This window comes from Rhinatrema bivittatum, chromosome 6, assembly GCF_901001135.1.
Source record: "Rhinatrema bivittatum chromosome 6, aRhiBiv1.1, whole genome shotgun sequence".
NCBI lineage: Eukaryota > Metazoa > Chordata > Amphibia > Gymnophiona > Rhinatrematidae > Rhinatrema > Rhinatrema bivittatum.
This window is the reverse complement of record NC_042620.1, coordinates 194,009,400-194,035,474: the sequence shown is the minus strand read 5'-3', so window position 1 is coordinate 194,035,474 and position 26,075 is coordinate 194,009,400. Positions and strand designations below refer to the sequence as shown.

Here is a 26,075-nt window from a genome sequence, read left to right as displayed (position 1 = left end):
CAATTCTCACATCTTTTAAAGCAGGGGTGGGCCAACCTTTCATTCCAAGGGTCACTTTGGTGGCTCTGCCTAAAAGGTAGGCCTCACGGCTGGGAGTGGGGAGAGGAGGGTTTCCCTCAGAGAGTCACATGTGAAAGGGAGACTAACCTTCCAAGAGGGCCTGCCGCAGTGACATCACATCTGTAGGTTGGGCAGTAGTTTATATTTGTAGAAGAAATATTTTTTTGTATATTTGTAATTATATTATTTATATTTTTCATCTATTTTTTTTCAGTATATTCCCACAATGAGAATAAACCAGGTGAAGAATGTGAACTTATTGAGCCCCTTGCTTCAAGAAATATATGAACCGTGCATTGAAGTGGCTTTGTTGAATTTCACATTCTTCTAGATTTTCCAATTTTTATAATAAAGAATATCCTTGTCCTTGAGAAGAGAAGGTTCTGCTTTAATTCACTTTATAAATTTCCCCTGAAGCAGGCATCAATTGCTGACACATGAAAATGCTCATTTTGGGACTTATTTTTTATATTATTTTCAATAATTTGTTTGTGAACCTGGTTGTTTTTTGTGTGTGTATGTTATATGAGTTTTAATTAGAGTTGCAGTAATGTAGTATATTAAAGGTTTCCATTTTATAAACATTGTTATATTTTTAAATGACTTGTTTAAATTTAGCAAAAATTTTGTCTTTCTTTAATTTTTTTCCACCAAAAAAAGATATCACAACCTGCAAAAAATCCAGTTTTTTTCAGGACCAATAGAGTTACTAGTACTCTGCCTTATTGCTATTTAAAGACATAAAAGTTGCAGTAAAACGCCAATGCAAGTTTCTCTTTCTCTTTGCAGCTGGATCTATGGAAGCCACATCTGCCTGAGAGCATCTATGAAAAAGCAAAAGTTCATATCAGAGTGCCAGTTTCTGTCTTGCAGCAGATTAAAGATAGCTTGCTCCAGAACAGGATCCCATTTCAGTAAGTTCATTGATTCTCCTACTGGATCTCATTTTACATGAGAGTGATTTACTCTTAGTGAATTATAAGATTTTTTTTATCGTAAATGCAACTGCATTTACTTGCAAGGGAACCTAGAAGTTTTCAGTGGCAGTCATTTGATCCATAATGTGGTATATTACATGCCATACTGTGCAGAATATTAAATGATGGGACAGTGGTTATGATCCACAGTGCAGTTCTCATTTAATTTTCCTTGAAATGATTGTGACATTTATTTTCAATTTCTTATGCATTGTATTGGAATAAATGAGTTTGAAACTCATTTGAAAATTCAATGAGGACTGTTTAGTAGGTCAGGTAAAGATGCAGTGATTGTGTTCTAGGTCCGGTTAATTACACAATGGATATTTCACAGGAGAGGTCACTGCCTCTGAATTTCATCTTTTCGCTGTCAAGGCATTTGCATTCTCTGTGTTCTAAGGAATTTTGTGAGTGAGCATGTGTGTAGGGGAAGGTTTTATTTCTCTAGAGGAGTTTCCTAGTGCTTAGACCAGTAGAATGAAAACCAGGGAAGCCAGGACTCAAATTCCACTTCTTGCACTTTATGCCCTAGGTATAAATAGACCGATGCCAAAAACTGAGCATTAAAACTATGTGCTACAATTCAACACACAGTTTCCTACCATGCAGGCTAATATTTTTTAAACTCCCAATGCAGTAAGCTAATGGTATGCTAAGACACTGGGAGTTAAAGCATGCGCTCAACTAATTAAAATGCACATTCAGCATGGGCTGAATGTGCATTTTAACTTGAGAGGGGTGAGGAAGCTGCCAGTGAGAAAGTTCATCTGACATCCTCCGCCACTTAGCTATCAGCAGCTAACTACAGCCAGATAGGCAGATAAGTCCTTACTTATCTGTCTAAGTGGCAGCAGAGCAGGAAATACTTATGTTTTTAAAATTTTATGTGCCAGTACAGCCACGCTGGAAACTTTATTCCACGTCTGATCCAGGCATAAAGTCTCCAGCATTAAAAAAATGTGAGTTTAGCCAGCGCACCTTTCTGCATTGGGAGGGAATACTTAATGCCCTTATTAGAATTGAATTTTCCTGCCAGGGCAATAAGTTGATGTAAGGTTCATGGACCCTCGTAGCTGTGACAAGGTTGGCTCAACCTACAGGGAAGGCCCTGTAGGTACTTCCCGACAGCTGACAGGCCTAGGTTGCTTGGAGACTGGTCTAGATCTTCACCTATACCAGTCCCTTTTCCCTTGGGTTGAGCCCTCAGGTTCTGGGGGCCAGCAGGACTTAGGCATGAGTCTCGTGGCAGTTATTAATAATGGAAGTCGTGGTTAGGGTGAGAGGCTGGCAGATGATGAGGGTGGTCAAAGTCCAGGCTAAGGCCAGAGCCAGGTGGTAGGCGAGAAGAGTCGAGGTTCAGGCTATGGTCAAATCTGATGGTCAGTCCGAGGATATGTGAAGAAGGCACTGGGGAGAACAAAGACAACAGAGTTGGAAGGACAAGGTAGGCAGGGCTTGGATCAGGAATGCAGGATCAGCAACTCTGGAGCAGCAACTCAACACTGCAGGATGCAGGCGACCTGTTGCTGAGGAATTGGTCTGTAGCATGGCTGGGGTTTAAATGCTTAGTCATGTGATGTCATCTGCCAGCACCGGCTCTAGCGGTTCCCGCCGCGGGGCCTTTAAGACTAGGCACATGCGTCTAGGGGGAAATCCCAGTATCAAGAGGGCGGTGTTTCCCCCACCACAAAGCAAGATCTGGCATCAATGGCCGTGGGTGATTGCGCCGGCTTGTGGGAGCAGCCTGCAAGCCGGCAAATGTAATGGCTGATCTCACATTATTTAATGCACATTTTTAAACTTCTTGCTGCATTAGCAGTAAATTTTATGCTCACAAAAGATGCTTTCTACTGATGATAAATCTGTGTATTGGGCTGAACATGCCTCTCTGCATCGGCCTGTTAGATCGTAAGCCCTCTAGGGCAGGGATATGCCTACTGTACCTGAATGCAACTTGACTTGAACTTGTGTTTGGAAAAGCGAGTAAATAAATCCAAATGTAGAGACTATGGAGACTCCACTAGATGTCCCTAGTTCCTAGCCCTTGGGTAGACAGTTGTAGCAGGGACATACCATTCATTACAGCACCTCCCCCAGAGGTTGTCTGGAATCGGCAATCCATTAGACACAAGGTGGGGCTAGTCTACGTGAGGTTAGGGCAGATGTAGTTTGCTTTCAGAGGAGAAGGATGTGTATCATGTGTGCTCTCTGAGTTAGGCCTCGAGTCTGACAAAGGAGAAGAGAGGCACATGCCTTGCCAATTCCTTTAATAGGGCTGGAAGGAAGAGGGATAGTAAGAAGTGTTTGCAGTTTTTCTGTTTTCTATAATTTTGACCTGGTCCATTCCTGACTGGCTTTATCCCCTGCCCAAGGTCGCAGGTGGGTCTGTACACCTTTTTGATCAGCATAGGAAGAGGTTGTAGCACCCACTATGAAAAGAGATCCTGATTCAAGTTTTTGCAAGTTTGTATTTTTCCACCTTTTCTGCCCCCTCCTTTTCCTTGAACTGGAGTCTTTTAATGACTGTTTCCAGTATAGGCTTTTCCTCCTGGGAGGCCAGCATCTATGTGTTGAAGAGGAACATCAAGGGAGTCACAAAACCTCTGGAGACACCTCAGGACAAAAGATACTGCTAGGTGAAGATTGGGATTCAACATGGACCGCAAATACTGTGGGAAAGGATCTGGTCAAAGCAGGGTACCCTAACCACCATGGAACCATCCCTGCCATGGAGGATAAGTCAGTTCCAAGCCCCTGCCTAGAGGGACACATCCACAGAGTTAGAGAGCATTTATATGCTGGCTCACGTATCTCCGGGGACACTGGAAGTAACTGGACACTTTGGAAGTAATTTTAAAAGAAGTTTAACGTGTAAATGTAACATACTTTCATAGCAGTTTTTAAAAGCTATTTACAAATGTAAAGTGCACTTTCATGTGAATATCCTTTGGACACTTCAATGGCATTTATTGTAGCAATTTTCCAAAGCCCACTTACACGAGTAAAGTGCATTTACACATGTAAACCCTATTTTTAAGCATATAAATGCTTTTGAAAATCAGGCCTTTGTTTTGCATCTATTGATTCTTTTAAGAGGAATTACAGTAAACTTTAATTTGAACCCCCTTCCAGTGAGTTCTGCCTGATTTGTAAGTGTATCACTCCCAAAGATCTATGGTAGCACACACACCCAAAGAATATCAATTCTGCCTGAGCCAAGAAGACTTGCCTTCACCCCCATAGAAAGAACCCACACCTTGTGGATCAAAGAGAGGGAGTGAGAAGTGTGAAGTCAGCCCCAGTTATAAATTCTTTTGTGGGCCCTTGGAAACAGTGACAATCCAAAGAAAAAGGTTACATAAAATGGCGTTTGGAAATGTGGGGCCCGAGAGTAGTGGAACTTATGTGGAATTGTGTGTTACTGAAGAAACAAAATGCATTTTTGCAACTGTTTCGATGTTCTGAATGTTACAAAGTAAAACCATGAAAATGAGTGAAATGGTTGTTTTTCCCACTCTGGGGAAGTGGTGGGAAAGAGAGCATGCTCTCTTTCCCACCACTTCCCCAGAGGTTATGTGCTGCGAGTGTCTGATATCATCAATGACGTCCATGATACACAACTAGTAGTGTCCTATAAATACAGCGGCTTGCTGGTGATGCACACTTTAGCACAAGGAGAAGTGTGTGGTGAATAATTTTATGGCCCTACCCATGCAGGACAGATACACCAGGATGGGGTTACAGGATTGATTGGATGTCCACATCTAAAAGTTCTTTTCCACCTGGAGGGGAGGATGGCAGCCCGCCATTCCAAACTGAGGGAAGATGGATGCCTGTTATCACTGCATCCTGGGTCAGTTCTGCCAGCTTGGTGATTGTGAATACTGGTACCTTGATGATCTGAGGGATGGGGCCAGTATATGAACCACTGGAGTGCCCAAGATTCTTCCAGTTATGGGGCCTTTTGCAGTTGTCCAGTGTGGCTCAGTTGGCAGTGGCGGAGTGTGTGGAATGCTATGCAGGCCAGAGACCACAGACAATAACACTTTACTGCTATTGCTGCAATACTACACTATTCTCCAAAGTTGATCAGAGTCCGGTGGTTTCAAAGAGCGGGATTGTGGGACCTAAGCTGCTCAGTGCCCTGGAGAAAGTAAGGCAGAGTAATCACATCAGCCACACATCCCTGTGGGGTCCGAAAGCAGCAGTGGCAGTAGTGCATCCAGAGCGCAGGGACAAGGAGTGTCCTCTCTGCAACAATTCAGTCTGTCGATAAACAGCAGGGACCTAGTGGGCCTGCCAACTTGATCCGTCTTTCAGTTCAGTGAGGCTCTGGATTTGATTATGGAGGCCCTATTGAGGAAACTGGAGGAGGTGTCATCAATGCAGAATCAACATAATCCCTGTCATGGACAAAGCAAGTGGAGGTACAGGCCCAGGTGGGTGGAGTAGGCAAGCTAGTAGCAATTGTAGAGGCTTAGGAAGAGGAGAAGGCCTGCTGTGATGAAATCTGGAGGCCATTAGGCAGGCAGCGGTGAGTAGCTTATCCACTGAATATTGCCATCAGAAAACTGCAGACTGGGGGACAACACGCTCGATGGATGAGATCCCTATCATTTGGTCGAATGGAGAACATCAGGATGCTACAGTAGTAGGGATCGCTGAGGAAAGCAGCATGGTGGTAAGCCTTGTGAAAGCAATTAAATACTTTACAGTAATGATCTCCAAGTGTAATCTACTGATCAAGGGGCCTAAAACATTCAGAGAAATGTGCAAAATGGCTACGGAGACACCAAGGCCAGTTTCAAGTTTGGGAGTTTCATCTGCTGGGGAATCCCTGTCAAAAAGTGATTCTCCATCTATGTTGCCATCCAATCCAGCAGATTTCTCTACTGGTGGCGTTCCAGCCATTGCCTGCCTCTAAGCTGCAGTGGTACGCAAGCAGGACTTTTTAAGACTCGAGTGCTGCACAGAGAAACTACGTTTCCAAATTGTTTGCAACAGTATGATGGTCATTCTTTTATGAATTTACATCGATATGCAATTTCATGTATACACATCTGCATCTTATTTTTAGAGGATTGCCATTCAATCCTGAGCAAAGGAGGTATTATGTCGGCAGTGAGCTGTCTGGTCAACTTGATTCAGTCACAGAAGATGACCTATTATATCAGCCTATGACCTGGCAGATCTGTGACCAATCATGGATGGAGCTCAGTCTACTATTCTCCTACAAGGATATCTACAGTCTTTTGAAGAGGAGCATTGGGACACCTAGATTGCTGAATATCCAAATGTTCATCATTAAGGATGCTGAAGAACCATCTTTTGAGAGATCCCACCCAGATTATCAGTGAGAGCTAGACAAGAAAACTGCTGATATGAAGCTGAGACGAAATGTTTTCAAAACATGCTGTTAGCTACCAACATAGGAATGGAGGCCAAAAGAGGCACAGCATTGATTGCCTCGTGACAAATGGGAAAACTGTCAAGAAGCCTAATCCGGCGCATTATGAACCGGCGTCAGTCTCACCAAGTCCAAAAGAAACGAAAGATCCACAGTTACCCTGAATGGCAGGGAGTTACCTGTTAAATAATAGTTCTAGAATTCAGAAGTAAACGGACTCAACATTTCTGTGTTTGTTGTTTTCTTGTTGCAAGTACCAGTTACAGTTTGGGCCTGGGAAACTGAAAAGTTCTAGTTACTAAAGAACTGTTTGCTTATTCTCCATGGGAGGGCTAGACTATGGCAAAGAGGATTTTCTACTAGCAAGTGGATGACGTGGCCAATCAAGCAACCATCAAAGCAAAGTTTCTTCACAAGCAGGCCGATTCAGTAAAAGTCATGGGAGAGCGGGCGAGCGCGCCCACTCTCCTGTGTGTGCAATTCAGGGGAGAAGAACATGCAAATTAGGGCCCGCGGTAAAAGGAGGCATCCCTAGTGCCTCCTTTTTGACAGGAGCAGTGGCTGTCAGCGGGTTTGACAGCCGACGCTCAATTTTTCCGGCGTCGGTTCTCGAGTCCACTGACAGCTACGGGTCCGGAAAATGGATGCCAGCAAAATTGAGTGTCTGTCTTCCGACCCATGGGCCACTGGCTGATTAAAATTTTTTTTTTTTTTTTAAATTTTGGGGCCTCCGACTTAATATCGCTATGATATTAAGTCGGAGGGTGTACAGAAAAGCAGTTTTTTTCTGCTTTTCTGTACACTTCCCCGGTGCTGGCCGAAATGAATGCCAGACTTTGGATGGCTTTAATTTCTGGAAGTAAAATGTGCAGCTTGGCTGCTGGAAGTGTAAGAAGCCAGCACTGCTACAGAGATTCTTCTGACAGTAACACTGGTAGTGTAAGAAGCAAGCACTGCTACAGAGATTCTTCTGACAGTAACACTGGTAGTGTAAGAAGCAAGCACTGCTAGAGATTCTTCTGACAGTTACGCTGGTAGTGTAAGCAGCCAGCACTGCTACAGAGATTCTTCTGACAGTAACGCTGGTAGTGTAAGCAGCCAGCACTGCTACAGAGATTCTTCTGACAGTTACGCTGGTAGTGTAAGCAGCCAGCACTGCTACAGAGATTCTTCTGACAGTAACGCTGGTAGTGTAAGAAGCCAGCACTGCTACAGAGATTCTTCTGACAGTAACGCTGGTAGTGTAAGAAGCCAGCACTGCTACAGAGATTCTTCTGACAGTAACGCTGGTAGTGTAAGAAGCCAGCACTGCAACATAGATTCTTCTGACAGTTACGCTGGTAGTGTAAGAAGCCAGCACTGCTACAGAGATTCTTCTGACAGTAACGCTGGTAGTGTAAGAAGCCAGCACTGCTACAGAGATTCTTCTGACAGTAACGCTGGTAGTGTAAGAAGCCAGCACTGCAACATAGATTCTTCTGACAGTTACGCTGGTAGTGTAAGAAGCCAGCACTGCTACAGAGATTCTTCTGACAGTAACGCTGGTAGTGTAAGAAGCCAGCACTGCTACAGAGATTCTTCTGACAGTAACGCTGGTAGTGTAAGAAGCCAGCACTGCTACAGAGATTCTTCTGACAGTAACGCTGGTAGTGTAAGAAGCCAGCACTGCAACATAGATTCTTCTGACAGTTACGCTGGTAGTGTAAGAAGCCAGCACTGCTACAGAGATTCTTCTGACAGTAAGGCTGGTAGTGTAAGAAGCCAGCACTGCAACATAGATTCTTCTGACAGTTACGCTGGTAGTGTAAGAAGCCAGCACTGCTACAGAGATTCTTCTGACAGTAACGCTGGTAGTGTAAGAAGCCAGCACTGCTACAGAGATTCTTCTGACAGTAACGCTGGTAGTGTAAGAAGCCAGCACTGCTACAGAGATTCTTCTGACAGCAAGGCTGGTAGTGTAAGAAGCAAGCACTGCTACAGAGATTCTTCTGACAGCAACGCTGGTAGTGTAAGAAGCAAGCACTGCTACAGAGATTCTTCTGACAGCAACGCTGGTAGTGTAAGAAGCCGGCACTGCTACAGAGATTCTTCTGACAGCAACGCTGGTAGTGTAAGAAGCCGGCACTGCTACAGAGATTCTTCTGACAGCAGCGCTGGTAGTGTAAGAAGCAGGCACTGCTACAGAGATTCTTCTGACAGCAACGCTGGTAGTGTAAGAAGCCAGCACTGCTACAGAGATTCTTCTGACATCAACGCTGGTAGTGTAAGAAGCCGGCACTGCTACAGAGATTCTTCTGACAGCTACGCTGGTAGTGTAAGAAGCCAGCACTGCTACAGAGATTCTTCTGACAGCAACGCTGGTAGTGTAAGAAGCAAGCACTGCTACACAGATTATTCTGACTAATGCTGGCAGTGTAAGAAGCCAGTAATGCTGGTAGTGTATGCTTCCAGTGTTGTTGACAGAGCAGCGTTGGAAGTTGATGGGAATGAGATGCAAGCATACTGTGATCCTGGGGCCAGATCGACATTATCTAAGGTACTAGGTGGGTGGGAGGGTTAGGGGAGGGAGAAGAGGGATTTTTATTTGTAAATTCTGAACATTTTGCCTAACTGGGAAGGGGATAGAGAAGGGGGGAGGCTGGTGCCGATTTCCATACTTTCATTTTTAAATTAAACTTGGAGGAGTTTGTGGGATTGGGGGGAAAATGTCTTGGCTTGGTAGGGAAGATTTTAAACATATTGACCAGGTTTTGGGGTATTGGGACACAGGCTCAGAAGGGAATTTTTATTTTTTTTAAGTGTATGGCCAGTTAAGTAATAACTCATTCCATAATTTTGGTCTGACATAATACAATGCCCTTGAGCATGTGGTCTGCAATCTATAAGTGCTGCAAGAAGGTAGGGCTAATAAATTTGTCCCCGAGGATCTTAATGTTTGGGCAGCTTCATACCAGTGCAAACTATTTGCTTACATACAATGAGTCTCTGAGTATAAGAGTTTGTGTATAATAATCATCAAATGGAACTGAGACTTTCATTACCAGTGCAATGTACGCAATACTGGGGTTATATGCACATGCTGAATCAATTGTAATGTATGCAGCAATGAGGTCGGGAGACCTAACAATATTTTGCTACAGTAATCCAGGTTACTGCGCACTAAGGACTAAACATCTCTGGTTGTATGTAATGTCAGAGAGATCTTAACAATTTCAACTTATAGAAGGATACTTTTACTGAATGATGAATGTGGCATTTCATTGGTCAATTGTGAATCTAAAAAGATTACAAGCTCCAAACTTGAAACTCCAGAGGCAATAGAACGCCATCATAATGGACATTTAGAACATCATTTAATGGAGAGCATTTCCCTACCCATAAAAATTTTTGTTTTCAAGAAATTAAACAGAAGTTTGTTTTTTGATATCCAGTATCTCACAGCATCAAGAGTTTGGCATGTTTTATTTATGACTTGGGAGGGATACTAATCTCTTCACTAGGGATATATAAGAAATTAGAATATGTTATCCGCGTAAATATAAAATTGAATGCTCATCGAATGGATTAAATGTCCTAGTGTGGATAAGTACATAATGAAGAGTACTGATGAAAGGGATGATCTCCCTGAGGTACCCCTGCAGGAAGAAGTTTCCATGTTGAATAGGTGTTCCCCATCAAAACCCTTTGTCTTCTTTCCATGAGGAAAGCTGAACAATTTGAGAACAATTCCACCCAGGCCTATATTATGTAATTCAGATATCAAGATTGTGTGGCACAGGATGTCAAATGCCAAAGCAATGTCCAGATAGATCAACGCTCCTGTCTGGTTCTGTTCAGTTTCTGATTTAGCATATCTGTTAAAGAAAGTAAAAATAACTCTGTTATGTCCTGACCTAAAACCAAATTGTTGATCATGAAGGACATATCTCTCCTCTAAAAATTCTTCTGATTGGCTCAGCCCATATTTTTCTATAATTTTAGCAATGATAGGAAGATTTGAAATTGGCCTATAGTTTGACGGCTTCATTACGGAGGTCTTTTCATCTTTGATGGTTGGTCTGACTGTAACCCTTTTTAATTGACAAGGTAACTCACCCTCCTTCAAGGAGGCATTTATTATAGCTTGTATAATGGTGAATGGCATTTAAATTCAATACTACATAGAATTGGATCACATATCACCAATTCTCAAAGACTTACATTGGCTGCCAATTCACTACAGAATTATTTATAAGTCCATAACCATTATTTACAAAACCTTACATCAACACTCTCAGCTCAACCTTCAAATTCCTCTCAAAAAATTAACTTCCAATAGACCAATCAGAGAGTCCTACAAAGAATCCTTACAAATTCCACATTCCAAAACCATGCGACACATAACAGCCAGAGACAGGGCTTTCTCCACCGCAGGACCATCACTGTGGAACTCCATCCCACCAGATTTGCGACAGGAACCCTGCCTCCCCACTTTCAGGAAAAGACTCAAAACATGGCTTTTTATGAAAGCATTTCCTGACGTAAACTGAACCTTAATCAGTCTTTGACTAATCACTAACTCCACAGCATTAGGGCAATTCGTTATTACCTCAAATGCATTGATAGGCATATATGTATCATATGTATCTAGTTAAATACCCCTGCTTCTTTTCTCTGCTCCAAGTTATATTACTACCTTGTTTTATTGTAACTGCAACCCTTAACTTTCACTTGTATATTGTTACTATTACTACTACCTTTTTAATTTATGTTATTTATTGTTATTTATGACCTCTTGTTACCTTTTCACTTGTTAATTGTAAACCGACATGATGCGATACCCATCGCGAATGCCGGTATAGAAAAACTTAAAATAAATAAATAAATAAATAAACATAGATTGAACACGGGTCTAGAGGGGAGAAAGTTGGTTTTAACTGAGCAATTACAGATGAGACCTCTCTGATGGAAACTGTTCTAAAACCTGACCATTTGGACAAATGTTCAGAAGCCTCAAAATGCTTGGTTTCTTGGTTCAGAATTATGTAATAATAAAACCAACTTTTATTAAGTTTTCTTCAAAGAAATCTGCCAATAGATTACAGACTAGGGACACGATTTCCTCGTTAGATGGCTTTGTAGTTAATTTCTGAACTGTTGCAAATAAGGCTAAAGGATGATTTATTGACATTTCAGTTTTTGAATGTAATAATCTTTTCATGCTTTCTTACATTGTGATCTATAATCTCACATTTTTGCCACATAGTCAATCTAGAAGTGCTTTTGCCATTTCCTTTTAGAACTTCTAAGATTCTGATGTAAGACCTCATGCATCAACCATGGTGCCCTTTTCTTAGATCTTGAACTAGAACCTCTCGCTGTGGTGCCACTCTATTCTGAACTTGAATTAGACTGCTGTTCCTCTTACTCACGGCAGTCTCTATTGAGACACTATCCCAGCTGAAGACATGTATCTTGCCTCGCCATTGCTTTGAAAATTCTTCCAGTGGTACACTAGAATGTACTATTTTCCTGATTTTGACTTGCTCTACTTCCTTTTTGAGCTCCTATTGCTAAGTTAAAATGGAGGAAACGATGTGACCACAAATTTTTTCTTACATCAGTCCCAGTCAGTGATTCCCCATCCTCCTCTGGGCAGCAAAACAGGTCAATTGTGTTACCTCTTACATGCACAGGAGATTTAACCACTTGTTTATAGTTAGCTGCTTTCATAGGAGCCAATAACTCATTTGCACAGGGCGAGGAGGTCTCCTCAGCATGTACACTAAAGACTCCTATAAAGAGTATTTTAGAATATTTTAACTGAACAGACAAAAATTGCTTCGCTAGAGAATGTTTCTGATTAATGGTCTGTCCCGGAGGATTATAAAGCAGATGCAGACGAATAACTATAGGATTGCTCTAAGGCAGTCCTAAAATTATCCAGGTACCTTAGCTGGAAATATTTAGAGTACCTGAATGTAATCCTCTTTGACGTGCTTGAAAAGCAGAATATAAATCAAGTAACAAAATCTGATAAGTTAATTGGCCATTGCAGATTGTGCAGAATACAGCAACTAAAATTCTCATTAAAACAAAGATGCACAAACATATAACCCCTGTTTTAGCTACTTCATATTGAACAGCAATAGCATTTCGGATTCAATATAAGGTCAGAACTATCATTCACAATCTGATCAGCAATGATTCATCAACCTGGCTGAGCTCATTGCTCCAGATTTATAAACTGGTCAGACAATTTCGCTCTGCTAATAAAAGGTTACTCAAAGTTCCATCACCAAAATTGGCCTCGATATTGCAAGAAACAGAGCATTCTCAGTAGCTGGCCCTCATGTATGGAACTCCTTGCCAGACCAACTTTGTGCCATTGCTTGTATAAAATTATTTTAAAAGGCATTAAAAACATAAATGTTCTCTCAGGCCTTCAATCCTAAGCCCCTACCTGTCAAACTGAGTTAAAACCTCAGCAAAGCTTCAATCAAACTGACAGCTATAATGTTTGTATTGTTCCATTGTGTTATTTTTGTATTAAGCTATATATGTATTAATCTGCAAGCCACCTTGAAACTATATATCTGTACAGAATATAAATACTTTTAAATAAATAAAATAAGTCGGATAATTTTACCCTGCCCCAAAATGCCTCTTTCATATCAAGGAAGAATTCGAGTTGGATAATGAGCTTTCTGGATAAAGTTTAGCTAGATAAGTGGCCCTAATATTCAAAAGTCAGCATTTAGCCAAATAACACACACATTATTCAACTAAATGCCTTTGAATATTGATCTCTTCAAACTTATTCAAAAGTTAGTCTTTATCCAACTAACTTAAAAGTTATCCCGATGAATGCCTTTGAATATCAACCTCATAGTCTTTACATACACTATGCAAAATTAATATGCATGAAATCTTAGAGATGATTAAGAGTGAACAGAAATTTGTTGTTCCCATTATCAATCCAGGAGGGTTATGCAAACTCTGAGTCTTTTACTTGCACTGTGCACTTACCACTTTTCTTTCCAACCCAACATGTCAAGTCAATAGGGCAGTTACCTGGATATTCATGCAACACTCTTAGATCAGGATCACTGCTAGATGATCTGGGTTTTTTGTGACTCAGATGAAAAACATCCCAAAGATCCAATGTCCCAGTGATATTTTGCAAATCAGATGGGCTCGCTCTGCCAACCTACAGGTAAGTCATCACAGATACTGCAAGTGAAGCAACAAGAGAATCTGAGTTAATTTTTTCTCTCATGAGGCAAACTTTTAAAGTCTTTCACTTTCTCAGTTCCCAGGCAGCACTTTAGAGATTAGTTTCTGCAGCTTTCTAGTCTCAGCATCCTTGTAGGCATTCTTCCTCCTCTCCAACTAAGAGGCTACTCAGTATTCAGAGTTCGTCATTCCCCCTGACTGGCACATATAATAAATGCACACATATTGATTTATTTGAAAGTTCTTTTATATCACCTCTAGAGGTACAACCATGCTAGGTGGTTTGCAAATGACATGCGCAATACATTGCCAAGGCAAACAAAATACAATAAAATCATATAAAATAAGAAACAAAGGGGGTCATTTTCCAGAAGGATCGCACGCGATACCAAGATGGGGGCGGAGTCGGCCCCGGAAGAAGAGGAGTCGGGGCAACTCCGCGAAGACGCTGCGGATGATGAAAAGGTAAGGCCCTTTTCACGTCCTAGTTCGCGCCCAATAGCTACACCTTCTATGGTGGCGCTATTGGGTGTGAAACCGGCAGTGATCACACCGCGGCGGTGCGATCGCTGCCAGCTAGCGCAGGACCGCCCCCCATTTCGGACCCCACCCCTCATTACCTAAAGTATCACAGGCCTGCGATACTTTAGAAAATGAGGCCCAAAATGCATATAAAATTAAAACAAATTGATTATAAACAATCCAATAATTAAATAACTCTGCTTAAGTAAAAATGATTAGAAATCATAGATAATCCAGTTGAAAATAGGGATAGTAAGTTCAAAAAGAGTGTGGGTGCACCCGCATAAGTGCATATATGGGTGCAAGCACATATATACTGGAATTTTAAATTGTCCAAGCAAATGCACACATATAATATAAAATACAACTAGTGTGCATATGGTGCTCCTAATTTTAAGCAGTTATGCAAGAAAACATTATTCACTTGGCTTTTACATGCTCAAGTGAGCACATTTTAAATCATACGCATATGAAGGAAATATCCAGTTTGACCACTTAGTCTACCAGTTTTCCCAGTTTAGGTCATCAAGACCCCTTTAGTTCTCAAGCCTGCATGCCCCCCAGTTTACCCAGACCCCTCACCCAGTCAGTTTTTGTTTATAATGATTTTATATTTACACCTGAAAAAAGAGCAAAAGTAAATATGTGCAGGTTACAGCTCAACATGCGCTGTGTTCGCCAGTTTTAAAATTGGAATTTATGCACATAAATGTTGGCCTGACCGGAAATGCCATGATCTACGCTTTTCACACAATCTGTTGCACGTGCATATACACACGTATTTTTCCAATTTTAAAATGAGTTGCTCATGTGTGACGGGGTCACTATGCTAGACGGGATGGGAAGAATAAAACCCCGGAACCAAAGATTCAAGGGAAGGGGGGAAGGAAAATACAGCAACACCAGGCTAGAGACGTCCCTTGGTTCCTTCCCCTGGATGTTACAAGGACAGAAGAACCACAGGTGTGGGAGGTTAAGGGTGGGATTCCCTGGAGCCAATCAGCTGGCAGAGGAGGAGGAGTTTCCACAGGATAAAAAGGACTCCCTAGTAGAGCAGTCTCAGTCTCCTGCGGGGGACTGAGGAGGAAGGATCGGATTTCCTGTCTGCTCTGGGAGACTTCGAGGCTGGATATTCCCCGACCGTGTGAAGGACTGCCGCAACTATCACAGAGAAGGTGAGCGCGGGGACTTCTGTTGTTGGACGTACGACAAGGATACTTTGCCTGGAGGACTGCTGGTGGGTGGCTGTATCTCTGGGGAAGGGTTGAGGTCCCAGAGGTACGGAGGGAGGTGGCAGTTAGGCCCAGTGGGGCCAGACTTTGGAACAGTGGATTTAAGTTGGTTGGAGATGAACTTTTGAAGCCAGCCTTCAGGAACTGAGTTTCTGGCTCAGTGGGGAAGGCATCTGCCTTCTATCCAGGTGGAGGGGGTTCAAACCCCTCCTGAGGACTTTGTAAAGAAAAATAACTTGAACCTACTATTTGAGTTCCTGAATGACCAGGGCAGCTCATTCAGGGATTGGACCCTGGAATGGACACAATTAATGAGGTGTGGACCGTGAAAGCTTCACATCATGCGATGCCCATATATAATACTTTCAAGCAACTCTTAAAATTAACCCTAAGCTTTTAACTTCTTTCTGAACAATTTGTAATCCATAATTATAAGAAGCTGTAAAGGTAATCCATTCCAAAGAGCAGGCCCTGCTACTGAGCTTGCTTGACAATGAACAAGTTCTAGATGTGCCAATTTTTGGGAAGGCACTACTAGAAGAGATTTATCTGCAGAGTGTAAATTATTAGATGGATTTATTTAAGTTTGTGTACTGACATTCATTAAGAAAAACATCACATCGGTTTCCATACAATGTGAACATAGCCAACAGGGCTTTACAGTGTAACTAATAATAGAACTGGGGGGAGGGGAGGAGGGTGGCCGGGGGAAGGTAGCCAGGGTCTTTTGCTATATATACAGTAACGTGAAATACATTTAAGTATATTTGTTAACTGCCATTCCATAGATCATTTCAGTTTACAATGGTAATAATCATAAAATCAAATGAACAGATAAAAACAAATAAAACATGTTTACAATTGCAACAAACATAAGTAAAACAAATTAAAAAATGAATGGAACATATTTTGTTAGGTGCTCAGAGAGAAGTTTCTTTTTCATGAAGGGCTTTAAAGGTCAGTGATACCATTTTGAATTGGACTTGATGGACTACAGACAACCAGTGCAGCATTTGCAACACAGGCTTAATATGATCTCGAACTGGCCATATTGTTTTAATGATGTACAAACTTTGAATCTTTTCCAGTGGAAAGGAAACGTAGAACTAGGGGTCATGAAATGAAACTCTGGGGGTGACAACTCAAAACCAAAGTGAGGAAATATTTCTTCATGGAGAGGGTGGTGGATGCCTGGCATACCTTTCCAGAGGAGGCAGTGAAGACAAAAACAGTCAGTTCAAAGAGGCATGGTATAAACACTGTATACCAGGGTGCACGGAGGTAACTTGCTGTTGCGGTGGTTACTAACCTTAACCAATAAGCCTTTATGCTTTTCATGTACTGTAACATTGCTCTCCGCTTCAACGGAAAGGGGAAAAGGGGATCTGGATATAGACAACAACTAACAAGGGTCCCGACTTTTATGGTCCAGAGGACTGATAAGCATGAGGGTAAACTGCATGGAGTAATAGTTGCTACCCTTAACAGAAGGCATGGGATTAATATCCTTAACCAACAAGGCTTGATGCAACTGCAACATCACGCTCTGCTTTGATATTGGGGGAGGGGGAAAGAGGAATTGAAATCAGATGACAGCCAGCATGATCCCTGACTTTTATGATCTGGGGTACTGATATGCAGACATAAAGGAATAAGCACAGGACTGCTTCTATAACCAAGTCCATAAGCAAAACACATCAAGAATTTTTAAGAAGGCTCATCAATCAGTAAAAATGTTGCTAGAAGTACACTTTTTATGGGTTATCATAAATAAGTGAACATAGCAGCAGTTACTAGGGATGTGAATCGTTTTTTGACGATTTAAAATATCGTCCGATATATTTTAAATCGTCAAAAAATTGTTAGGGCCACGGTACAATACCAATTCCCCCGATTTATCGTTAAAAAATCGGGGGGAGGGCAGGAAAACCGGCACACTAAAACCCCCCCCCAATGCTTTAAATTACCTGGGGATCCGGCGGTGGTCCAGAACGGCGGCGGTCCGGAACGGCCCCCTCAATAGAATCGTGTTGTCTTCAGCCGGCGCCATTTTTCAAAATGGCCGCCGCAAAATGGCGGCGGCCATAGACAAAAACGATTCGACGGAGGAGGTCGTTCCGGACCCCCGCTGGACTTTTGGCAAGTCTTGTGGGGGTCAGGAGGCCCCCCCAAGCTGGCCAAAAGTTTCCTGGGAGTCCAGCGGGGTTCCGGGAGCGATTTCTTGCCGCGAATCGTTTTCGTATGGAAAATGGCGCCGGCAGGAGATCGACTGCAGGAGGTTGTTCAGTGGGGGTTCCGTATGGAAAATGGCGCTGGTACGCGTATGGCCGGCGCCATTTTCCGTACGAAAACGATTCGCGGCAAGAAATCGCTCCCGGAACCCCGCTGGACTCCCAGGAAACTTTTGGCCAGCTTGGGGGGGCCTCCTGACCCCCACAAGACTTGCCAAAAGTCCAGCGGGGGTCCGGAACGACCTCCTCCGTCGAATCGTTTTTGTCTATGGCCGCCGCCATTTTGCGGCGGCCATTTTGAAAAATGGCGCCGGCTGAAGACAACACGATTCTATTGAGGGGACCGTTCCGGACCGCTGCCGTTCTGGACCACCGCCGGATCCCCAGGTAATTTAAAGCATTTGGGGGGGGTTCGGGAGGGTGGGGGATTTAATTTAAAGGGTCGGGGTGGGTTTTAGGGGGGTTTAGTGTGCCGGCTCACGATTTTAACGATTTTTCACGATAGTTTACACACCCAAACGGCAACAATACGATTCCCTCCCCCTCCCAGCCGAAATCGATCGATCGTTAAGACGATCGAGGACACGATTCACATCTCTAGCAGTTACTACCTTTAAGAGAAACATGGGGGAAATCTGCACAGTGCAGTAGATACTACCGTAAGAAGCTTACTGGACATACTGGATGGACTATTTGGTCCTTTTCTGCCATCATTACTATGTTACTGTGATTCACAGCATTCTGTAGAAGCTGTAAGGCTTGCAGTCTATATTTTGGTAAGCCGACATAGAAAGTTATAGTAGTCAATGGAGATAGAATAAATGCTTGGACTACTGTTCTAAAATCCTTGGTTGGCAATATATATTTTAATGAGCGTATGAGTCTGAGTTTAAAGGCAGATTTTATCATTGCTGCAAATTGTGCTTTGAGTGAAAAGGAAGAATCTATTATGATAATGTTGGGTACATTTTAAAAAAGAGCGCACGCGCAAACAAAAATGCGGGGTCGGCGCGCACAAGGGGATGCACATTTGTGCAAATTGCACGTGCCGAGCCCTGCGCGCGCTGCCCATTCCCTCCGAGGCCGCTCCAAAATCAGAGCGGCCTCGGAGGGAACTTTCCTTCCACCCTCCCGCGGCCCTATCTAGTCCCCCCCTACCTTTATTCGAAAAGTTACTAGTGCCTACGGGCAGTAGTAACTTACGTGTGCTGGCGCGGCAGGCCCCGACACAGGCCGCTGTGTCGGGGCACCCGGCCACCCCTTTTTGCAAGCCCCGGGACTTACGCGCACCGCCGAGCCTATGCAAAATAGGCTCGCCATGCGCAGGGCCATTTTAGAAGGGTTATGCGCGTAACCCTTTTAAAATCCGGCCCCTGTATATCCCAAATGGTGTTAACCAATATAAGTAGAGTCCCATTCACCGTAAGACTGAGCAACTGAAGAGGACAAGGAGAATGGCTTATCAAATGATTTTCCCTCAACCAACTATTAGCAGCTTCTAAACATTTTGAAAAAGAATCAATAGTAATAGACATATTTGGAGATTCTGGGAAAAGCAACTGGATGTCGTTTGCATATATTTTAAATTTGTCTGCAAAGGAAGATAATAGCACACATAAGGAAATAAGTGTAGATTAAATAGTAAAGACAACAGAGCAGATCCTTGTGGGACACCTGTAGTAATTGACTTCCAATTTGATATATTATGGCCTATTTTAACTTGAAAAAGTTGCTGAAAAGGATAACATTCAAACCATTTAAGAATGCTAATGCTAAGTCCAAGAGAACTTTTCAGGAGAATCAAATGATTTATGCTGTCAAAAGCCAATTAAACATCCAGGGAAATCATAGTCAAAGAAGTGCTCTTATCTAAATGCAGTAAAATGAAGTCTGACAAAGAAAAAAGCAAGATTTCTGTGCTGTAGTAGGGTGGAATCTGCTCTGATTAGGGTGTAGAGACTATGGTTATCATGAACAAAATCCATAAGATGGGACAGCAGCTTTCTCTAATACTTTAGCCAATGTTGGTAGGTTACAAATTGGTCTATAACTAGAAACTAGTCATGAGCTAAATTTCCTTTCTTTTTGATAGGAATTAGCAGTGTGTTTTTAATAGCAATAGGAGCACTACCTTTGGTTAGTGACACGTTCATTATTTTAATGATAATGTCCAAGAATTGAGATTGTGAGTTACATATGACCCAGAAAGGACAAGGGTCCAAAAAACGTGAAGACTTTAGTTGAAATAACAGAAATTTCACTATGGGCAACTGTATCAAAATTTGGCCATTTAATAGGTACAGGTTCAGAAAAGTTTACTATTGCATTAGAAACACTTAGGGCCTCATTTTCCAAAGCTATCGCAGGCTTGCGCTACTGAAATCTGGGCGGAGTCGGCCCCGGAAGAGGAGGAGTCGGGGGCGTCACCGGGGCCGACTCTGTGAGGACAGTTAGCCGAGCGGAAAGGGAAGGCCCTTTTCTCTCGCTATTTCGCGCCCAATAACTACACCTTCTATGGTGTAGTTATTGGGCGCGACGCCGGCAGCGATCGCTCCATGGCGGTGCGATCGCTGCCGGCTAGCGCAGGACCGCCCCCCCCCCCCCCTGCCCCAGAGTAGCGCAATTTTCTAAAGTATCGCAGGCTTGCGATACTTTAGAAAATGAGGCCCTTAAACATGGAACTAAGGCAATACTACTCCCAATTCAGAATGGGGCGGATTTTAAAAGGCGCGCGAATAGCCTACTTTTGTTTGCGCTCCAGGCGCAAACAAAAGTATGCTGGATTTTAGTAGATACGCGCGGAGCCGCGCATATCTGCTAAAAACCTGGATCGGCGCGCGCAAGGCTATCTATTTTGTATAGCCGGCGTGCGCCGAGCCGCGCAGCCTACCCCCGTTCCCTCCAAGGCCGCTCCGAAATCGGAGCGGCCTTGGAGGGAATCCTCTAACGCCCTCCCCTCACCTTCCCCTCCCATCCTCTACCTAACCCACCCCCCCGGCCCTGTCTACACCCCCCCTTACCTTTCTCCGGGGATTTACGCCTCCCGGAGGGAGAAGTAAATCCCCGCGCGCGAGCGGGCCTCCTGCGCGCCGGGCCGCGACCTGGGGGCGGGTACGGAGGGCGTGACCACGCCCCCTGACCGCCCCGGGCCATAGCCACGCCCCCGTACCTGCCCCCAAAACGCTGCCGACACGCCCCCGAAACGCCGCGACGACCGGGCCCGCCCCCGACATGCCCCCCTCGGAGAACCCCGGGACTTACGCGAGTCCGGGGGCTCTGCGCGCGCCGGGAGGCCTATGTAAAATAGGCTTCCGGCGCGCAGGGCCCTGCTCGCGTAAATCCGCCCGGTTTTGGGCGGATTTACGCGAGCAGGGCTCTGAAAATCCGCCCCAATATACAGAGGATTAAAATTTAAATTTAGTAAGAGACCACATGATTGTATACACATGCACACAAATGTATAAAGATAGATATAGGGATATGCTTTTGTTTCACTTTGAAAACAAAATTTTAAAAAAATTAGGGGAGACTCACATATATAATACATACATAGACATATGTGTGTGTGTGCTTCCTATTGTCACTGCACTGCTAACCATTAGGGTTGTGCTTTTGTTTCATTTTATGTTAACAAAATTTCATTTGTTTTTTAATTTTGTTTCATTTAAAAAACAAAAAGAGGCATTATCAGCCAGCCCCAAGGCCCTCCTCCCACTACAAAAATCATGATTCTAAAAAATAAAATAAAATCTCTCTGGGCCTTATCCCCATCCCCCTACCTACCTAGACTCCCCACCCAGCTAGCCTGCAATTGTAAGTATCTTCATGGGCCAGGAATGGTCCCCAGACACTTCTGTCCTTCTGGCGCTCCAGCACCATTTTGAATAAAGCACTAGCAGAGCAAATGTGTCTGGAGATTACTCCTGCCCCATGAAGAGGCATAAGATTTTTGGTAAACTGATAAGGAGAGGTATGGGTGAGTAGGGGGATGAGGAAAAGGCCTCATGGAACTTTGTTTTATTTTTTAGAATCAAGATATTTGTGGCAGGGAGGGGTCCCTGGAGCTGGCTAATACTGGCTTTTATTTTTTAAAACACCAAACAATAAAAAAAAAAATGAAATGGAATGAACCTTGCCCTTACGCTAATGAAACAAAAGCAAATTGACACAAAAAAAATCCCCTCAAACCTTTTCCACACCTCTATTGGAAAACAAATGGAAGATAGATCCAAAGTCCTTAAAATTCCTTATTGTAGTAAACACAAGTTGGAAAGATCCCAATTGGCAATTATTGGGCAATTTGTGTCTGTTTACTGCAATAAAGAATTGTAAGGACTTTGGATCTATCTTCTTTAGTTCTCCTCACAGCTTTGATAGATCATCTTCCTTGTTGTTTTCTGGGTCCACACCTCTATTGGCCTTTAGGAAGGACAAATAAGCCATAGTTGCTGTCAAGTAGTTAATATATTTTTCTTTCTCTCTTTCTCTTTAAAAGAGTCCTAATAAAGAATGTAAAAGAGCTGTGGGACAGTGATACAGTGAGGAATCCTGGAAAGTATCAATTCTCACTGTCGAACTATAACTATACAAGATATCATCCAATGGAAGATGTAAGTGATCAGGAATCCAAAGTCCACATCTGCTCTAAACTGTGGATCAGCTCTTTGAATATGAGTTCTCTCTAGTAGGGATGTGGGGAGGGGAAAAATGTTGTTTTGTTTGCTTATTTGTGTTGTAGCTCACCAAAATTCATTTGATTCTTTTCAGATGACAAACATTTTTTGTTTATTTTATTTATTTTCACAATTTATATCCCGTTCTATCCGCAGTTCTAGGCGGGTCACAAAATAATATACAAACAAAAATAATTATAAAATAAAGAATAGATAAACATATTAAACTACAAATAATAAAACAATTCAAATGTTTAAAAAAAAACCCCTCTTCTATACCATCGTTAAGTTAGATAACCATCACAACGGTTTACAAACAGGCACGATAAAGAAAAATATGAGTGGTATAGAATACAATTAAACATGTGCCATCATAGTACAGTAACATTTTTAGTACAATAAACTATTTGTTTAAGTTAGGCATATCTGTTAGGAAATTGTTAAGCGGATCAAAATGTATTAAAGACTGAAACTGAAATTAAAAATTATATTTCTGCATTAAAAGCTTGCTTAAAAAGGAAAGCTTTAACATGTTTTCTGAAAGTCAGATAACACTCGATGTTCCTGATCTCATTGGTGAGGCTATTCCATAAATATGGACCAGCTACATAAAAAGACTTCTCTCTCGTTTCATCGAGTCCAACTTGTTTTGCCGATGGTATTTCTAATAGGGTCTGCCCTGATGACCTGCAAATTTGTTATGGTTTATACAATTTTAGAACTGAACTAACACACATTGGGGTATCACATTTTAGTGCACTATGAACCATTGTGACAATTTAAATTGTATCCTATGTTTTATAGGCAACCAATGGAAAGAACAAAGTGATGTGATCATATAGTCCAGTATCTGTCAATAATCTGGCCACTGTATTTTGCACTACTTGTAAACACAGCGTAACATATATGCTAGGACGCCAATATATAAAGTGTTGCAATAGCCCAGTTTAGAAATAACTAATGACTGGACTATGATGTGAAAATCATTTAAAGTTAGAAAAGGTTTCAGACTCTGTAGTGCTTTTAACTTAATAAAAGCACCAGATGCCACTTGTATGATATTCTCTTTCATTGATAGATCATGTTCTAAATTCACCCCAAAATCTCTTACTACATGAGAGATCTTAATATTCAGATTGTTAAAGTGTAAAAAATCTTTCCATTTGTTTCCCATTAAAGTTAATGAGAGAAGCAAAGCATCCTATTTGGGGCTCCCAAATTAGGGTTTTCTAACCATTTCAAATGAAACTTGTGAGTAGACATCATCAGAAAGTGAAAGAGCACTCCAAAGCATCAAGACTTTATCGAAGTGTCACCAAAAGTGGCACGAAAAGCCCAAACCACTGTACAGGGGCAAAATGGTATCAGCAGGAGTTCTCAAGGCACAATGACAGGAGCAAAGCAGAAACAAGATTGGCAAGAACATTCCAAGCAGTCCTAGATTTATCAATAGGCACACAGGCCAGTGCTAAAAATCTGGGTGAGCAGCAGGCTGCCTGAAGATGTCTTGCCTTTCAGCTTTGCTGAATCTCACTCAGCAGAGAACAGTTCTCTGCTTCCTGATCCAGCCCCTCCCTTCGCAGATAGCCTGCAAGGAACAGGAGGAGAGGGGTGAGCCTGGAGCAGTTACAGTAGAGAAAAGAGCTACTGTACTTCCTAATTCAGATCCTCCCCTCCTCATTCAGGTATGGGAGGGGAGGGGTGAAGCTGGAGTAGACAGAACAAAGAAAGATCATTTTGGGGAGGTTCGGTGATGCTGAGTGGGGGATCAGTTGAGTGAGAGGAGAGACTGGAGGATGAACGGGGATCAATTGGGAGTGGGAGTAAACACCCAGGAAATGGGTAGAGAAATTAAGAAACATCAACTGATTAGGGCAGAAATGATATCCAAGAAGAGCAGCAAGCTGAGGGGGAGAAGCTAGAAGGCTATGAGCACAAATGCTCATAGACTGGGCAATAAAATCCCATTTCTGCAAGCCCTAATGGTGGAAGTGGACTTGAAGATTGTTGCTATTACAGAAATATGGTTCAGTGAGTCTCATGAATGAGAAGGCTAGGTGAAAGAGGCTATTTTAGCCAAAATAACTTCTTTCAAAAATTGGAAGGGTCCATCTGAAGAAAATAGGAAAAAGCATAAGCATTGGTAAGTTAAATGTAAAACATATATAAGACAAGCTAAGAGAGAATTTGAAAAGAAGCTGGCCGTAGAGGCCAAAACTCATAGCAACTTTTTAAAATATATCTTAAGCAAGAAGCCTGTGATTGAGTGTTGTGATTGAGGCATTGTGGACCCTTGGTCGCAATGGAGATGTCTCCACCCACTTGTGCACGTAAATACCTACACGCACATTTCATGTTAAAATCTCAGAATAGTTTTTGTGTGCATATGGGAGATTCATGCATACATGGATACCTTTTAAAATCTGCATGGCTTGTGCCGGTCCGACTTTTTACATGTGTCTTCTGGCTTTGGCATGCACCAGGAGTTTTAAATTCACCCCTTAGAGATTAGCCATTACTTATCACTGAGCAGTAGCAGCATGGGATCTTTTTAGGATCTTACCAAGTACTTATGACTTTGATTGGCCATTATTAGAAACAGGATACTGGGACTGGTAGACCCTTGGTCTTACCCAGTATGTTAATTTTTATGTTCTTATATTGAAATGCTGAAGAAAGGAGAAGCAGGCAGCAGGATTCCTTCAGAGATATGGCAGATAGGCTGCCAGTAAAAATATTTTTAGAAGTTGCCAACCCAGTCACACCCCTAGAAAACTTACCACCTGCCTCCCCACTTCTTCAGCATCTGCTTCTATCATCTGAGATAGTAGTAGTGGTGGTGAATGGGGTTGTAAATGGCAGGGTGAATAGTATATGGTGCACTCACTCCACAACCCACCCGCATCCACATAATATAAGAACATAAGATTTGCCATACTGGGTCAGACCAAAAGTCCATCAAACGCAGTATCCTAGTTCCATCAGTGGCCAATCCAGATCACAAGTACCTGGCAGGATCCCAAAGGTAAATAGATTCCATGCTGCTTATCCCAGGGATAAGCAGTGGATTTCTCCAACTCCATCTTAATAATGGTTTATGGACTTTTCTTCCAGGAATTTGTCCAAACCTTTTTTAAACCCATCTAAACTAACAGTTTTCACCCATCCTCTGGCAACAAATTCCAGAGTTTAATTATGCCAAGGATGCTGGGCTTGATGGACCCTTGGTCTGACTCAGTATGACAACTTCTTATATTCTTATAAGTAAAAAAATATTTTTTCTTATTTGTCTTAAATGTATTGACTAGGAACTTGATTGCATGTCCCCTAGTCTTTATACTTTTTGAAAGAGTAAACAGATTTGTGTTTACCCATTCTACTCCGCTCTGTATTGTACAGTCCTCTATCATATCTCCCTCAACCGTCTCTTCTACAAGCTGAAGAGCCCATATCTCTTTAACCTTTCCTTTTAGAGGAATCATTCCATCCCCTGATCTCCCTTCTCTGTACCTTTTCCAGTGCAACTATATCTTTTTTGAGATATGGCAACCAGAATTGCACACAATACTCAAGGTGCAGTCTCATTATGGAATGTCATAGAAGCATTATGATATTCTCTGTTTTATTCTCCATGCCTTTCCTGATAATTCCTAGCATTCTATTTGTTTTCCTGGATACTGTCACACACTAAGCAGAGGATTTCAATATATTATCCATGATGAAGCCCTGATCCTTTTCCTGGGTGGTGACTTCCAATT

General features: G+C 42.5%; 1 protein-coding gene across 2 annotated transcripts in view; it reads left to right on the top strand.

Annotated features, from left to right (window-relative positions):
* The window catches only part of LOC115093921 (carboxypeptidase O-like), a 159,062-nt gene that overhangs the window by 76,931 nt on the left and 56,056 nt on the right, over positions 1-26,075 (top strand). The window contains exons 4-5 of one of the 2 annotated variants that reach the window (XM_029606352.1): positions 850-974; positions 22,140-22,254. In XM_029606352.1, coding sequence (XP_029462212.1) covers positions 850-974; positions 22,140-22,254 — 240 coding nt within the window. Of the gene's footprint in view, positions 1-849; positions 975-15,264; positions 15,357-22,139; positions 22,255-26,075 lie in introns of those variants that run through there. The other variant, XM_029606353.1, reaches the window with a different exon arrangement.